Source organism: Melospiza georgiana, chromosome 2 (genome assembly GCF_028018845.1).
Source record: "Melospiza georgiana isolate bMelGeo1 chromosome 2, bMelGeo1.pri, whole genome shotgun sequence".
Lineage (NCBI taxonomy): Eukaryota > Metazoa > Chordata > Aves > Passeriformes > Passerellidae > Melospiza > Melospiza georgiana.
Genome location: NC_080431.1, coordinates 59,114,554 through 59,131,901, shown reverse-complemented (window position 1 = coordinate 59,131,901; position 17,348 = coordinate 59,114,554). Strand labels below are relative to the sequence as shown.

The 17,348-nt window shown below is 42.8% G+C and overlaps 1 protein-coding gene across 1 annotated transcript in view; it reads right to left on the bottom strand.

Moving 5' to 3' along the window:
* The window catches only part of STARD13 (StAR related lipid transfer domain containing 13), a 140,953-nt gene extending 124,446 nt beyond the window's left edge, over positions 1 to 16,507 (bottom strand). Inside the window, exon 1 of the mRNA XM_058044650.1 lies at positions 16,384 to 16,507. Coding sequence (XP_057900633.1) covers positions 16,384 to 16,507 — 124 coding nt within the window. The remainder of the gene's footprint in view (positions 1 to 16,383) is intronic.
* Positions 16,508 to 17,348: the final 841 nt, after the last annotated feature.

Here is a 17,348-nt window from a genome sequence, read left to right as displayed (position 1 = left end):
TGCTGATTGAGGACACAGAGAAATAAATATTCATACATCAAGTAACTATCTACTAGTTTGAAAAGTGAACTTCAGAATGCACTTTAAAACATGCATAATGAATTCTGCATGGCTGCTGCCCCTGTTGCTCAGCTAAGCCTGTTAGGGTTCACAAGTAAAATCAAGCAGCTTTTATTACAATGAATTCAGAATGTCTTCTAAAGATGTGTAATTCACATTGTGTAAATCTGCCTCCCCAGAATAAACTGGAAATGAAGAAATACATTTATGCAAGGTTTAGGTACACTGGCAGTTTACTGTCAGAACACGTGCCTTTAAGCACATACACAAGTGCCACTGAAGTCTCAGGTGCCTCATCAGCTCCATCTCCTGCTTTGCTGACTTGAGCAGGTACTTTAAAATGAAGCCAGAGATGTTATGAGCTGCAATCTCTAAAATTAAACTTCTCCACTGCTAGTGGCTCACTGATTTCCATATCAAAGGCACTTAGGTGGCAGCTGAAGAGATGGCTTTTCCCAGTCTGTCACTGCAAGAAGGTCTTTGGTGCTGTCACTTGGCTAGGATTATGGCAAGAAATAAGCACCACCGTAGGGCAATTCATTCCCCTTGTCTCACACACCTATTTCAGGATGACAGGACTGGCTTTCAGAGGTTCCTATTTCTGTCTTGACTGTAAAGAACCTGGTGTGACTAGCTCAATCCTTTTAGAAGGCATCCCCACTAGACTCACAGCTTTCAAGTCAGGGCAGATGCTTTTCACTCAGTATGTTATTTATAACATGAATCAAGACTGTGTGGATATAGCATAAAATAGAACCTGCATTCTGAAGACTAAAAGAAGTGTAAGTGGAAAAGGAATGAATATTTCTTTTCTCAAGTATTTCTGTCAGTTGGCACAGCTTCGTTGACTTGGCTGCTACATTCCCATTTGGGATCCAGCCTTATTCTGCAGTTCAAGTTGAAGCTATGCTCCCACAGGGCTGACAGACACATCCGTGGCTGTGCCACAGGCACATCAGTAGCTGTGTCACACAACTTGAGAAGCCAGAGGAATGCCAACATGGACTGTATTCACACCTTCATTGGCAAGACAAGTCTAAGGATGCTGTCCTTGCGATAGGAGCCTGCCTCTACTATTTCATTAGCGGGGTCTGCATAGAGAATGGCTGAAAATAGTTATGTGCCAAGAAACCCAGGGAAGAATTAAATCTTCCTACTCATTATTTCCTACTTAAGTTATTGCTGAGTGTTTCATCCCTGCAATTGTGTGAACATGTATGTTTTAGTCAGGCATCTACTGGCATAACTGAGATGAGGCTTCCGGTGTAAAACAATGCCCTCTATTAAAGAAATAAGTCATCAAATAAGGGCATCTATAAATAGAAAGGGTTGTAAAAACAAATAGGGGAAAGCATCTGGTTTGCAGCATCTTTGCACAATTTGCAGTAGCTAAGTCTGGAGTCAATTAATGACCTGTTTATTTTCCAAAAATTCAGTAAAATGCCTTGGCAAAAACTTAATCTGTCTCTGGAGAACATCTTACTTCCTTCCATATGTTGCCCGATCTGTCACAGCAATAAACTTCTTCTTCCCAGTTTGAAGATCCCTAATGATTGCACCAACTGATGCTTTCCATAAAAGAAGAGATAATGGTTCCAGCCCTGTACAAGCCACAATCCTCCCTTAAGAGAAAGCAATGCAAAGGAATACAAGAGCAAGTGAGTGCCCTGTGTTACAGCCTCTGTTGTGACCTAGAATCCAGAGATTTAAAACAGCTCCTACCTACAATTCATCCCAGCTGTTTTATAATCCCTCTGAATTTGATAGTTTCTTTAAAATTCTGCCATGCCACGATTAATGTATATGCCTTGGCTTTGTAAACACTTGTCCTGCTGTCCTTGTTTTTTAGGGTGCCTTCCAAAGAAACAGCTTAGGCCGTTTAGTAACTACGCATGTTTATGGTTTTGTATAAAACAAACCAGATGTGTCAGAGTCAATTTTATTTGGTGTTTCTTGTCTAACCTAGATTCTGAAATGTATTTGTCCTCTCTTTGAAACAGATTAGGTATAGTATCTTCTGTTGTATTATATGTTGGAAATATGGATGTTCTGGTAACTTCCTCTTTCTGATGAACTCATATATCCAACCATACTGGTTTAACAGATAATCTTTTTTAAAAGAATCTACTGTTGGTTTCGAAGTTAAATATAACAAAACAGACTAGTCCACATGATTTGAATATTTAATAATTTAAATTTATACTGCATTTAAGTGCTCTGCTGAAATCAGACCATAATCAAATTATCAGTTTGGTTCTGAAACAAAAGCACTTGGAGCTGTTAGGGATAGGCAGAGACTGCAAATGTAATTACAAAAATACTTATCTGCCAAGCTGATATAAAACTATGTTTCTGATTCTCTGTGGACTAATGTTTCTTTATGTTCAGGAGTAATGGAGTGGGTCAGATCAGGATGATGAGTGGACCAAGCCATCCTTACATCAGAATTCAGGGTGTTTCTGTTGATTTTAGAGAAGTTCTTTATTTTCCTCAAAGTGACTGGCAGGAAAACAAATGATCCAAATCTTTAGCTGATAATGAAGCTGTAAAAGTTTCTTCCCAGGAAAGAAACTGGGCAAGTCCCAAACACCTCGCCATGTGGCAGAAATTCATGTGGAGGCTCAATGTATGTATGTATGTTTGGTTATGCACATTAAGGGTCAGTACTGACATTTTGAATTTTCACTGTGTCTTTTTGGTAATAAAAGTTTCCCAGTTTATTTAAAAGAAGCTGGTAGGCTCAATGCTGTCATGGGGCTTGAAAATTCTCAACTAAGAAAAGTAAGAGAAGATATGTTAAAAGTAAACGAAGCAATAAATAATGCAGAAAAGAGGAATCAGTTGTCATTTTTACCTTCCTATGATATCAGAAATACAGCGATGCTGAATAAAAGTTTAAATCTACAAATTAATGTTTAACAATTGAAGAGAAGTGTGTGCTGCACATTGGTTTTTCTTGCAAGTACATGATTTGAGTCACTAGTTATACTGTTACCCAGCAGGCCACTACCCATCATTTTTCTTTAACTACCAACTCCTCTAGCAGCTGAGCTATATACTGTATAATTAATTTCTGCTACTTTGTTTAGTAAGCTATTCTGAAGATGAACATTTACCTTCTCTCATGGGCAACAAATAGGAGCAGCTGGAAGCCATTGTACAGCAGGAAAACTGTGACAGAGTTGCCATCACAGGGATGTGGGGATGATTCTTACAACAAGAGTGCTGTGGTGAGTAGCTATAGACTCTTCAGAAAGGACAGGCAAGGAAGGAGTGGTGGTGGGATAGCTTTGTAGGTTAGAAAGAGTTTTGATTATCCAGAACTTGATGCCAATGATGATTGGGTTGAGTCAGGGGGAAGAAGCAGGAGGAAGGCCAAGAAGGCAGATATCCTAGTGGGACTCTGCTGTAGACCACCCAAACAGGATGAAGAGTCACAAAAAATATTCTGTAAGCAGCTGAGAAAAGTTTCACAATCACTAGTCCTTGTTCTAAGGGGAGACTTCTGCTCACCAGAAACCTGGAAACAAAAGAATCTGGCACTTGCCATTATTAAACTCCATATTAAACTCCGTGATTGCCCAGCCCTCTATCAAAATATCTTGGCAGGGCCTCTCTGCCTTTGAGGAAGCAGAATAAAGCCCTCATAATCCCAGGGGAAATGGTCAGCAACCACTTAGATACACACAAGTCTATGGGACTGGATAGTATCCACACAAAAGTACTGAGGCAAAAGTTCTCACCGAACCACTTTCCATCATTTACCAGCAGCTCTGGCCAAGTGGGCAGGTCCCAGCTGACTGGAGATTAGCCAACGTGACACCCACTTAGAAGGTCAGAAGGAGGATCCAGGGAACTACAGTTCTACCTCAGTGTCAGGGAAGGTTATGGAGCAGACCATCTTGAGTGCTGGCACGTGGCACGTGCAGGATAACCAGGGGATCAGGCCCCGCCAGCAGGGGTTTATGAAAGGCAGGTTCTGCTTGATCGGCCTGATGTCCTTCTGTAACAAGGTGACCCACTTAGCAGATCAGGGAAAGGCTGTGAATGCTGTCTACCTGTGGGATCTCAGCACCTCAGGACTGATGTGCAGAGTGACCGAGACCACCCTTGGGGGGCTCGGAGGTCCTGGAATGTTGCCAGAAGCGTCTGGTGGCTGGACTTTGATCCTACACGGGAGACAACAACTGTATGAGGATAGGAAGATTTCACTGGGTAAATGGTGAAGGGATAAGTTAATTAGAGTGTGAAACACAGGGTTTAAGATTTCTGTACAGGGGGGTCTAGAGAAGTAAGATGGAGGAATTGGGGCGTGTCCTGTCCTTCTTCTTCTTCTTCTTGGCCTCCATCTTCTGTGGTGATGTAGGCACTTTGGGATTTGTTATTACTAAAGGTGTACTGGTCAATAAGGGTAAAAGGTATTGGGGGAAATAGGTAAATATTGTATATGTAGTTTTGAGTATAAAGATCTGTGACCGCCCCAGGGGCTCTCAGTGTGCTCATGGCTGGCTTGCTGTGCAGACCTCTGTCGGGCTGAGAGAAAATCTTTTAGATAAATAACTAATAAACACTGAAGATCGAGAAAAAACCTGAAGCCTCTTCTCATCCTTTGGAGCGCGGGCTGCCCAAGGCCACCCCGAGCCCTCCCGGGTCATTAAAACAGCCGAGAAACCAACATCTACCTGGACTTTAGTAAAGCCTTTCAAACCTTTTAGCACAGCATTCTTCTAGAGACACTGACTGCTTATGACTTGGACAAGTGCACGCCTTGCTGGATAAAAAATTGGCTGGATGTCTGGCCCCAGAGAGTGATGGAGAATGGAGCTACATCCAGCTGGTGGCTGGTCACCAGTGGTGTTCTCCAGGGCTTAGTACTGGGGCCAGTTCTTCTTAATATCTTTATTGACAAAATGCACAAGGGGATTGAGTGCACCCTCAGTCAGTCTGCAGGTGAGGCCAAGCTGGGTGGGAGCATTAACCTTCTGGAGGGCAGGAAGGCTCTGCAGAGGGATCTGGACAGAAAGGGTTGAAGGGCTGAGGCCAATTGTGTGAGGTTCGACAAGGAGAAGGGCAGTGTCCTGCACTCGGGTCACAATGACCCCATGCAGCAGAACATGATCCAGAACGTGCCCAGGTGGTCAAGAAGGCCAATGGCCAGGAGTGTTTGTACCCCCATACTCAGCCCTGGTGAGGCCACACCGCCCATCCTGTGTCCAGTTCTGGGCCCTCACTACAAGAAGGACATTGAGGTGCTGGAGCATGTCCAGGGAAGGGAAACAGAGCAGGGGAAGGGTCTGGAGTGCAAGGCCTATGAGGAGCAGCTGAGGGAGCTGGGGGTGCTCAGCCTGAAGAAAAGGAGACTCAGGAGAGAACTTACCACTCTCTACAGCTACCTGAAAGGAGGGTGTAATAAGATGGGGATTGGACTTTTCTTCCAAGTAATAGAACAAAAGAGAGCAGCCTCAAAATACCCTAGGGGAATTTTAGATTGGATATTGGGAGAAATTTCTTCAACAACAGGGTTGTTAGGCATGAGGCTGCCCAGGGAATTAGGGGAATCACCATCCCTGGAGGTATTAAGAAGATATGTTGGTGGCACTGAGGGACATGGTTTAGTGGTGGACTTGGCAGTGCTGGGTTAATGCTTGCACTTCATGATCTTAAAGGTCTTTTCTAGTCTAAATGATTCTATGACTTTATTTACAATTTAAAGCATTTATTGAACCAAGGCAATCTTTTGGGAATGTTTTTAAACACTACTTCCTAAGTTTCAAATGAGTATCATATGCATAATGAAATTGCAATATTTTAATGTTACTCTTTAGTTTTGTGCCTTGAGATAGATGGTTACATATTTGTTTCTGAAGTAACATTTGCAAGTTGGGATTGTAGCAAAATATTTGCTAAAAAAGAGTGTGAATAGTTCACAGACTTGTCAGAATCCATCTGTTTGTGTCTATTAATGGGTACATTCCCAGCTGTGGTCTTTCTAATGCAATAAATAAAAAGTTTCTTTCTTACTATAAATCCAATGGCTGAAATCTCCTTGTAAAATTGATTTATTTCAATAAAAATTTATACTTATGTTAAAGACACCTCTTAAAATGAGCATGACCATGAGATGCCATTTGCATATCATTTCAGCAGCCATCGGACACATAAATGACTCAGTCTTAAATAATTTGCTACAGCATTTTTCTGGTTAAGCCGTGGAAGAGCGTGCCATTCAGACCAGGATGAGAGGGACAGGGATGGGAAAACACAGTGTATTTAGCACTGGAATGAGAGGCACATCCAAAATAATCTAAAGTCTGGGACAAATGCTTAGTCCTCACTCCTTCATGCAATGAATCCAACACAAATTTACAAATTTACACATGTGTGCAACACACTTTAGAGAAGTCCAAGATATGAACCAATGCAGGAGGTTCCTAAATCTTTAGGAATCTTTTTTTAATACTGTGTGTAATTTTTTTTTTTTTTGTATTTTGACTGAGACACATTACATTTCTAGCTTTGGTTTTGATTTATCTCTTTCACCATTCTCTTAAGCTATCCTTATGCAGCTACCTTACCCTTATCCTATGCAGCTACCCTACATTTCTTCGTAAATTGCAGCAACAGAAGACCATACACAAAGACATTTCAAACTAATTTTTGCTCAAATTCAGATAGACCTACACGTGATCTAAGGTACATTTGAACTATGCTACTGTTCTGAGGCAATATCCCTTTAAATTCTTTCTGTAACAAAACCAATACTCCACTTTTGTGGCTGTCTTTTAAAGTGCTTCTGTATTAAATGACCTGTGAAGGTTCAGTGCCCTTCTGCGTCATCATGGCCTGGAAAACCAGCCCTCTCCAGAAAAAAATTCCTTGGTTTATCAATGCACCAGTGCCATTCATTTAGCTCAGGCAACAGAAGAAATTAATTATCCCCACATTATGTTACATTTGTGACAAGTAAAATTTGTGAAGTATTTATAAAATTAAGCAAGCTATTTTCAAGTTAATGAACTTGTCTTGCATCTAAAGAAATACCTATGGTTTAAACAACTTTTTGGTAAATATAAATTTTAATTCATAGTGTTTTGAAATAGATTACGAATCAAATCTTTTTCAACTTAAAGAAAACCAACATTTATAAGTTCCAGTGCCTCCTCTTCCACTGTGCTACAGCATGTTGCTGGATCTGTAAAAATGACTTCTGTAAAAAAGGTTTTATAGAAAATGTTTTCTGTATACTTACTGTTCAACAACAACAAAGAAAGAAATCAGTATCTCTATGAAATAGTCTGTTGAAATGCAATTCACTCTGGTGATTATATACAGCAGAGTATGCTTAGTTTTGATCACCAAGCTAGCTGAAAACATCTTGTTCTTTAATTCTCATAAATTTTGTTCTACTTCTACATTGCTAGGGCTCCTGGGTGGCACTCTGTTCTTGAGGACAGAGGATGCCTTGAATATTGCACTGCCTTAACAAAGCCAGCTGTTGTGTCTGACACTGGGTGACGCAGATGGATTCGCACACTAATTGACATTACTGTATGTAAATTACTGCCCTCTACTGGAATGACAGGCAGGGAGTTTCACATGAAATGGATGCCTTGTAAGGTAATTACATTGATTGTTGAAGCCTAGTGTTTTCTGGAACCAAGGGCCATGGATTCCAGGTGTTCCCGATCCCTTCTTGGAGCATAGCTGTTTGCTGCACACATATCTGTGTGCATTCAGCCTTTGCTTATTGGCAGTACAGGGTGCACCAGGATGGTCTGATTGTCAAAATATTTTCCTTTTTTAACTGTAAACAGGATGTGCAAAGGAGCTACAGAAATGCACTTCTCTTGTGAATGCCCTAAGGTCAGTCAAGACAACTGATGCCCTGATGTCAGTCAACCTTCTACAATGTCATATTTTTAAGCCTGTAATAATCAAACGAAAATATCACAAATTCTTAATTAATTGAAAATAATATTCGCAAACCCAAATTTTACAGACTGTAAGACAGGCACCACTTCTTTAAAATCATGAGGCTACTGATGTTTACAGGAAACAGACATTTTACAAAATGAAGTTTTTTCTTGGCTCTTCAGACTCTGAAGTTCTCATCTTCATTTTAAATTTGCTATGCAAATGTGCTTTAGTAGAAGTGAAAGCTGGTTTTCTCAATTAATTGTTATTCAAGGAGATGATTTTTAAAGGAGTTTTGATATATTGCGGCACAAGATTTGGCCATGGCATGACAGAAAAAGAAAAGAAATAAGGAAGAGCAAAATAGAACATCTGTCTCTCAAGAAATCCAAGAAGTACAAAATATAAGAAGACAAATGTGAGTCAAAGCACTGCAGTGAAACAAGGCCAATGCCTGGGAAGTATTGTACAAAATCAAATTGTTAAGTCACCTAACTTCTCAGAATCCCTAGAAATATGACGATATGGGACATTTTGAAGGGGTTTTTTCATTAAAGCAAAAAGACAAAATTCAGAATTGGGACTTCATGATTCCTGAAACTAAACACCACATCCTACTGTAGCTGAGAAAGCAGAAGAATAGGAGTCCAGCCTCCAGTGCCTTCCTGAGTCCAGAAATTTCACACGTTTCAGAATTTGCTGGCCAGCCACCAACAGACTACTGATGTTCACTAGGCAGCTGAAAGTTTATTGTGGATATAAATGTTCCATATAAATGTTCTGGCATAGCTATTATTATACACACAGTCACTTGCATGGGGATATGGAAGAAGCCTATAGGATTTCAGTCATATGAATAAATACAAAAACACCTAGTAGGAAATAACTGAGAACATACATTATTTAAGATGCCATGACTGATATAAAGAAGCTATTTTGGAATGGAAAAGCGTCATCACTGTTTAATGTCAGACAAATAAATTAAGTATTTTTATCAGTCTACATAATTTCCTATATATCTTAGGAAAATATGAGCACCAAAACCTGCATCTATCTAAACGTACATGAACTTCAACAGCATTGTGTTATATACTATGAATTTTTTCCAATATTTGGTCTGCAAACACCAGGATAAGTACAATGTTTACAGGAATATTCCATGAAGTCACAGTGTAGAGAACTGACAAGGTAGCAGCCTTCTTCTTGTCACATACAAGCATCTGCAGATGGCATGAGCTGAGGCCACGTATATGTGCAGAGAAAAAAGGAGAAATATTTGTTTACTGAGAACTGAAAGAACCTTGTGAATGCTCAAGGAACCATGGAAAGCCAGTAGAAAAAAAACCAGTAGAAAAAAACAAATCAAAACCCAAACCAAACAAACCCAAACCAAACAAAAAACTGTACTACAAAAAGGACTGACATAATAACTGTCTAGGAAAAAGAAGTGTACTTTCTAAAGATTAATGTGTCACTGAAACCTGTGAACAGACAAGCTCCAGGAAGAAGGAGACCTGTCAAGAACATTTTTTAAAGCTATCAAATAGAAACCGACTGACTCAAATGGTATCCAGTTCTATTGCCAGCACTGATTCCCCATCTTATCAGCTGAGATTTGTATCTCTTACTGTCAGGAAATTAGGTAATCAAAATTGAATTTCTTTTAGGAAAATAATCACTGATACAACTCTCTCTGATGAAGGCAGTACCCATTCAAATACAAAATCTGTGTATTAAATGTAAAACCAGAAGATGAATGCTGTTGTCACCCTAGGAACCTCTCCATGATCACTCCAAATCTTACATGGCAAATTGCAGAAGAGCCACAGGAACGAGTATGAGAAAAATCCATCTTTCTCTGGACTTTGAGACAGTGGGGAGTCCTTCATCACCCCCCTTCACAGTCTCATGCTGATACAGAAATACTTGGCAGGTCAAGCATATTGGTATTTTTGTAATTGTACTTCTGGAATTAACTTCTTGTTGCTGAGGGTCATGAGAGCCTGGCAGCAGCAGAACTAACAATGGTGGTATTTTGCCACCACTGCCCCCTTTTCAGATTCAAACCACTGGCCTTCAAGGAGTGCCTGGGGAAGGAGATGGAACTTGCAGGATATTGACATAACCCAGAAAACATAGGTGCAAAGAAAAGCCTCTTCATACTTTAATATTAAACTAATCAAAAACCCCTCCTAACATTAATAGAGAATGTACGGCACAATTAATTTAATTTATGAGATCAATGACTACTTTTTTGGCTACTACATTTTCTTTAGGACTGAGAGCAGAAAATTTCCTGGCATGCCTGACCAAATGAATCACTCATAAGTCACTTTCTTTCTTCCCTAAAGCACTCCATCATGAATAAAGAATGTCTTTCATAACTTTTCTCCTTGACAAAGGACAGTCTTTTCCCATTGATGGGGCTGGGTTAGGGAGGAATTTACACACATACATCTTATCAACATACATGAGAATCAGTATCTTGTACTCTCCAGTGCACTGGTGGGGACACACAACTGCAACATCTCTACTTTGCTTTCTAAAAATGTTATGTGCATGATTTTAAAATAGAACATAAAAGTATGCCCACCAAATACCACATTTTTCACACATGCATCTCCCATACTCCTTAATTAAAACTGATCTTCCAAAATGATTTCATAAAAAAAAAAAAATCCACTTGTTTCATGAGTGGCTTTAAGGTAGATTAATCTGCATTTGCACAAAGGTCTTAATTCAGAATAAATTTCACTAATGTAATAATACCAATCAATGTTGATCCCATACTGAGACATCTGCCTTTGCTCAGGGGTTCTCATAGGGCCTGGGAGCCTGGTACACATATTTCCTTTGGGGTTTCCAGTGACTTCACCCCAAAATAAATTTATGCTTTGCAGAATAAAAACTTCACAAACAAGTTCTGAAAAGTTTTAATTATAAATGAAAATCAAAAACTATGAGAAAGCTATAGATTTGATGGTTCTTTAATTAGGCTGCAGAAACATAGCTGCTCTTGTCTCCATACTGGCATTTCAGAAAACTGTGCTAAAATTCACAAAGTTCTGGTTGTGACCACTAGTTTTAGTTTTTTAAAACCCATTTTTCATTTCTGTATTCCCCAAGAGCAACAGATCAGCAGGTGCCAAGGAGCACCACGCTTTCTGAAGTCCAATTACAAACTTAGATTTGTTTATTTGCATCCAATAAAATCACAATAACCCACAAACCAACCACAAATTACTTTTGAGAGGAGTGGGTGCATTGCCTTGTCATCTTTGCAACATGCTGAATGTGACATTTACTTTCTGCTGGGCAAATTATTCTCCATTTTCTACCTACATCAGATAATGTTCAGTTTCATCTCTGATATAAATGTATTTCAGTCATATCTGAAGAGACACTTGTAGATGCTATTCAATTTATAAGGTCCTCCTGAACAGTTAAGGACACCTAAGAGTAGGACTTGTAAAGCTTTTTAAAGGTGTTAATTTTGGCTTCTTTAGACTTCCTAGGGATTTTCTTTTACTCACAAGCCTGCCTCATTCCTGTTTCAGTTTTGGAGCTTCAGGTAATCCATTTCTAAGAAAAAACTAGTCCATGGTATGTTGTCCCACCACACATTTTCATTCTACTTGATTTGAGACATTCAGTGCTTCATCATTTGGAAAAAAATCCTGCAACATCACAGGGGAAGCTCAAGAGTCAGTTTAGCACTGGTGCCTGAAAAATCTGTCCAAAATTGGACAAGTTAAAACAGTTTGAAATGTCAGTCTGAGCAAACCACTGGAGGTGTGGTGGAAAACTTGATCCCAAATTCCTTTTACCCAAAGCACAGCCAAGCCAAAAAAAAAAAAAAAAAAAAGAGTGGGAGCATCTGAAACTGTTCCCCAAACCACGCCAGGCAGTTGCTCCTGGAGAGCTCTGTAGCTGAGTGTGAGCTGGAACAGTGCTCAAGGGTGCCCTGGCTGATAGGGCAGCTGCAGCAGGCAGTAGAGAGGATGTCACTGGATAGATAAGAGAGATTTTGTACCAGAAGAGTTAGAGGAGATCAAGTAGGGATTTAATCTCTTAGAGAACACAGAACATACAAAGGATTGTGGGACACGAAGCTCAGGTGAGAAGAGATTTGTCAGAAAGACTGAGGGGGTATCTATGCCACAGACACAGTGGAGGCAGCCTTACAGAGAAGAAATCCTGACAGCAATCTGTGTAGATTGCTAAATAACAGCTAAAAGCTGAAATCAGAAACTACAGGCAAAGCTTTCTCTTATCAGAAGAATGCTAGGGTCACAAAATTAATTTTGCAAACTTCAGTAAGTCTCAGAATTTAAGTCACCTGCTAAATTCTAACTCAGCCCTCTTTTGCCTAGGTAGTAAGACAAAGTCTCATCTTCATCTGCACATGCAGTTTCCAAGAATCCTATCTGATGATGGGGTGTGGTCATGTATCAGCCCTGCTGAAGCTCATGCAGTGGGAGACAGAAAAACCCAGGTTTTTGTGACTATGACAAGTAAATGTTGCCCAAGTGGCAGAGCACCTTCCATTCATTGTTGTACACCAGGTGAAACAAAATCTGACCAGACCACCAAAGCCTGCAAGTTATTAATTCTCTGGGTGCAGTACAGTTAGACCCAAATGCTGATTTGCTCAAAATGTTGTGCAACAGCAGTTACTGAGAGTCATAATTTGAATACTAAAGTAGATAATTCAAGTTCTAACTCTCAAGAGCTGATATTCCTGGGGTCCAGTCTCACTTTGGCTCTTGCTTCTATCTGTAAAATGGGAACAAGTAACCTTGAAGCTACTAGGAACAACTGAAACATTAATGTTATGACATATGCAAGCACCAGGCTCTTGAACAGTTGAGGGAATTTATAATTCAGTGCTTAGTCCAGTGTTTCAGAAAGCTGCAGAACAGAAGACTCTAAGTTAAGAGATTCAGCAACAGAGATCATCACTTTCTGCAGTAAATGAGGCTGAAAAATTCTGAGCAACAAAAAAGGTTAGGTGATTGTGTCAGTCAATCATGTCAGTGATGACAATTTACCCTACGAGGGGGGGCTGTGCAATACAGTAAAAAACACCTTAACACTGGTGTTTCCTGACTCCAAAGTACTGAATTTAAAAATGAAATTAAAATTTAATTTTATTTTAGTGTATAGTAACTGAAAGAATACCAGGTAGAGGGTGTCACTTTTCCCTTACGTTCAAAGAATGTAAGAACTGCAACTTGTGTTTTACTGTAACAGGTGATTATGATTTGAACAGGGATCTCAGAATTACTTTAGGTGATCACTGTAGGAGGATTTGCTAAATACCTGAATCAAATTCCTTAAACAATGGTTTTCAATAATGGCAAAGTGGTTCAGGATTACGTTAAACCAAAAGTATTTTGTACAACCCTTCAGGTAAATAGGCCCCCACAGGGAGTTAAAATTCTGGTACATTTCCCATTCACTTTGTCAATTCCAAATTAAACCATAAGCATAGTGGAAACAGTGTAAAATACCTCTGCAAAACTTACAAAAAGCACAAAAAACCCCCGAGGGTGCAATTTTTGGCACTGTAGAGGGTACACCCATTGTTTGAAAAACAAATCCCAGTCAGTGAATCAGAAAAAGTGACTAAGAGCTACTGGGCACCACGGATCTGCCCTGAATAGGAGACAGTGTGGAGCAGCCCTGTCCAGGAGCGTGCAGGAGCCAGGCTGCTGCTCATCACCTCTGCTGCAAAGGTGGGAGGGAGGAAAGGAAGGAAGGAAGGAAGGGAAGGAAGAGAAGGAAGGGAAGGAAGGGAAGGAAGGGAAGGAAGGGAAGGAAGGGAAGGAAGGGAAGGAAGGGAAGGAAGGAAGGAAGGAAGGAAGGAAGGAAGGAAGGAAGGAAGGAAGGAAGGAAGGAAGGAAGGAAGGAAGGAAGGAAGGAAGGAAGGAAGGAAGGAAGGAAGGAAGGAAGGAAGGAAGGAAGGAAGGAAAGGAAGGAAAGGAAGGAAAGGAAGGAAAGGAAGGAAGGAAAGGAAGGAAAGGAAGGAAAGGAAGGAAGGAAAGGAAGGAAAGGAAGGAAGGAAAGGAAGGAAAGGAAGGAGCACACTGTAGCAGTGTTTTTATGCACAACCTACTTTTCCACAGCAACCCAGCCATGCTCTCTGCCTCCTTGGGAGCAGCTGAGTCAAAATTCAGCTCTCTCCTTGCTCTAGCCAGGATTCACACCCCTGCTGCCCAACAGGGCCCTGCTGCCCTCTGCTCCAGCCTGGATGCCAGGGCACAAACTCTTCCCGAGGAGCACTGGGGAAAGCCCTGAGTAACCTGCTCTGCTCCCAGTGCTGATCCTGCTCTGAGCTGGAGACTATACTGGAGAATTCCCAACACTTCATCCAACCCTAATGAGTACATAATTTTTATCAATTACAAAAATGTGCTTGCTTTCTTTACAGGTGTATCTTGGGCAACTGGTGTCCTGATCCTTAACAAAGAGATAAAAGACTAAAGCAAAGCAAAAGAGCAACTATGTAAGTGCCTGCAAAAGTATTATCACAGCAATGATTTAATCACAGGTTTTTATTTGGCTTGACAGTTAGCATATGACAGCACACTAATGATTAAAACTGCATTTAGTTTTGAGCACCGCTCTTGAACCTTAGTTACCAGTTACACTGCTGCTCTGACTGCCAGTCAGAGCTGAAATACAATGGCAACTTTGAGGAGAAAAGATGGAACTTGTATAACTATCTACCTGGTTGGGATCAGATCCATTGCAATGGAGAAGAAGCTGGGCTGGCAACCAGCAAATAGTTGACACATTTAGATCAGCCTAAATTTCCTGCCTTCTCATTAAAAAAAGCTGGAAGAAAAGACCAAGGAATATATGCTGCAGCTACGCAGGTCAGCACAACAAACAAATATAAAAACAAGGACAAAAATGCCAGAGACAGAAAAGCAACAGAATAAGAGGACATATCTGGCACCAACAGACATTTGTACACATTTCATTATGTTGTCAGATAAGTAATTTAATTAAAGAGCAAGTGTATCAGTGTCTTACCAGAGTATTATGAATAGCACTTAAATTATGGCGGTTCATAAACCCAGGACATTAGTATTCTATCCACCTTAAATAAAAAGTTTTGACTCCATCAATTTTAATACCCAGTTGCTTTAAGAAGTTGGCTACAGTATGATGGCAGCCTGCCCAGGTTCTTTGCTCAATCAAGCAATAGTTGTCTTTGACCAAAAAAGAAAAAAATAGCCAACAGTATCCTTGCTGAATGTCTGCTGGCATCTGCTATCAAAATAGGAAAAAGGGACTTAAAAGAAAATTAAAGACTTAAAAGTTTAGTATTTTGGTTAACCATAATATTACAAAATAGGTTGTTTTAGTAATTCCTTATTGAAGCTACCCAGTTTAGATTAATTTTTCAAAAAAGCTACCATGCCATTTTTATCTATTACTTTAATTGTATGTACATAAGAACTAATGTGCTGCAGACATAAAAAACCTGCATCATTTACCTCTGTATTATACAACACAGCATGTCACAGTGCCCTAGGCAAGGTCACCAAACTCCTAACAATGCTGTAGGATGTGACAGAGGAATCCATCTTTATAAATTAGACTTCATTATACATGATCCTGCTCATAAATCTTGATGTATCACTTTCTAGTATAATAACTCTACTTTGCACTTGCATGTACACATACTAGATATTCTAATCTAGAACTTCTAATTCACAGAGTACTTTACAAATACACACTGGGTGTATGCTTGTGTGCATAAAGCCACTGTGCTGCTGCAATAGCAGCGCTCTAAATGAGACCCGACCTCCCGGAGCACCTGCCCTGCTCTGTGCCCTTCTGGTCCCCACCTGGGGATGGAAAAGCTGCAGGAGGCCGGTTTGCCAGAGCAGGTAGGTGACCTGAAGCTATAGAAGCATCTGAAATGAAACAGACCATTTTTCTTTGGGAGTTGAGCAAAGCAAACCCTGTGAGGAACCAACCTGGTTGGTTAGACTTACAACACTGATCGGAGGAGCAGGTGAGCCTGCTTCCCGGAGGCAAAGCCAACCCTCTTCGTTTCGGAGGCGCTCAGAAGGTGCCTCCGACACGGAGCGAGGGGGCGGCTCAGCGCCGAGCCCGAATGCGTGTGTGAGCAGCCGCGCTGCCCGCCGGTTCCCGGGCAGGTGCTGCCTGCAGGGGCCGGGGGCTGCGACCCGCCTGCCCCGCTCCTGCCCGCAGCCCGGCCCGCCCGGTGCCCGTCCCGCCCGGCCAAGCCGCGGGCTCTCCCCGCTCCGGCAGCGGAGATGGTGCCCCCGGCCGTGCTCCTGGAGCGGGACCCCTCCTCATGCTGGGGCCGGGGCGTCCCCTCAGCGTCCCCGGGCAGGTAGCGGCGGCCGCGGCGCGGCGGGGACTGACCTGCGAGCCGCCGCTCCCGGACATTCCTCCACAGCAAGTCCCAGGCTTTGGCGGTGGAGTCCCGCAGCTGCTCGCTCAGCGACCTCCGGAGCTGCGCCTTGGCCGAGCGGCGCTGGCTGCTCATCCTCGGCGGCTCCGCATGCCGCCCCGGGCAGCCCCGCTCCGCGCCCGCTCTCCTCGCCGGGGACGGGCGGCGGCGCCCACACGGGGCCGCGGGGCAGCCCCGCCGCGCCGCAGCCGCGTCACCGCCGCCCCGGGCGGGCGGCCCTTCCTTCACCTGAGCGCCGCCCGCCCCGGCCCCCGGGGCAGCGCTCCCGCCGCCAGCCTCGCTCCCTCGCTCCCTCCCTGCCTCCCTCAGCGCCCCGTCCCGCGCCCGCCGCTCCCCGCCCTCCTGTCCTCCCCCGCGCTGCGGCCCCCGCGGGGCGGGGAAGGGGCCCCGGGCTCCGGCCCCGCTCCTGCCCTGACCGGGACCCCGCGCCCTCGGGCACCACCGACGGACCGGCACCCCGCGCGTCCCGCGGCCCCGCGCCTAAATTCCGTGACCCCGCTTGTGCCCGTGGGCCCATTTGGGAGCTGCCCTGCTGCCAGCTCCCGCTGCCGCCGCTGCGCTCCCTGGACAGCGACCGGGAGCTGCCCGCCGCACCCCGGCCGTGCCGCCCCAGCGCTGCGAACGCCGCTCCGGGGACAGGTCACCCGCCACGAGGTGACAGAAAACCTGCCTGGCAACGGGCTGCCTTTTTCACGGGAGGCTGTAATAGGTGCTTTGCCCATGCTTCAACTTTTGCGGAAAGAAAATTAGGTTTCTTTCTCAGAGGCCTAGGTTCATCAACTCTACACCCAAGATCAAGCCATAGTCCTCACAACACAGCCTCTCCTGTTTCTTTCCCACTTTCTCTGCAAGCCACCCACTTACTCTCCACCTCCTTCCCCCTGCATGACTTCTTCTCTTACAAGCTCTTTTGAAA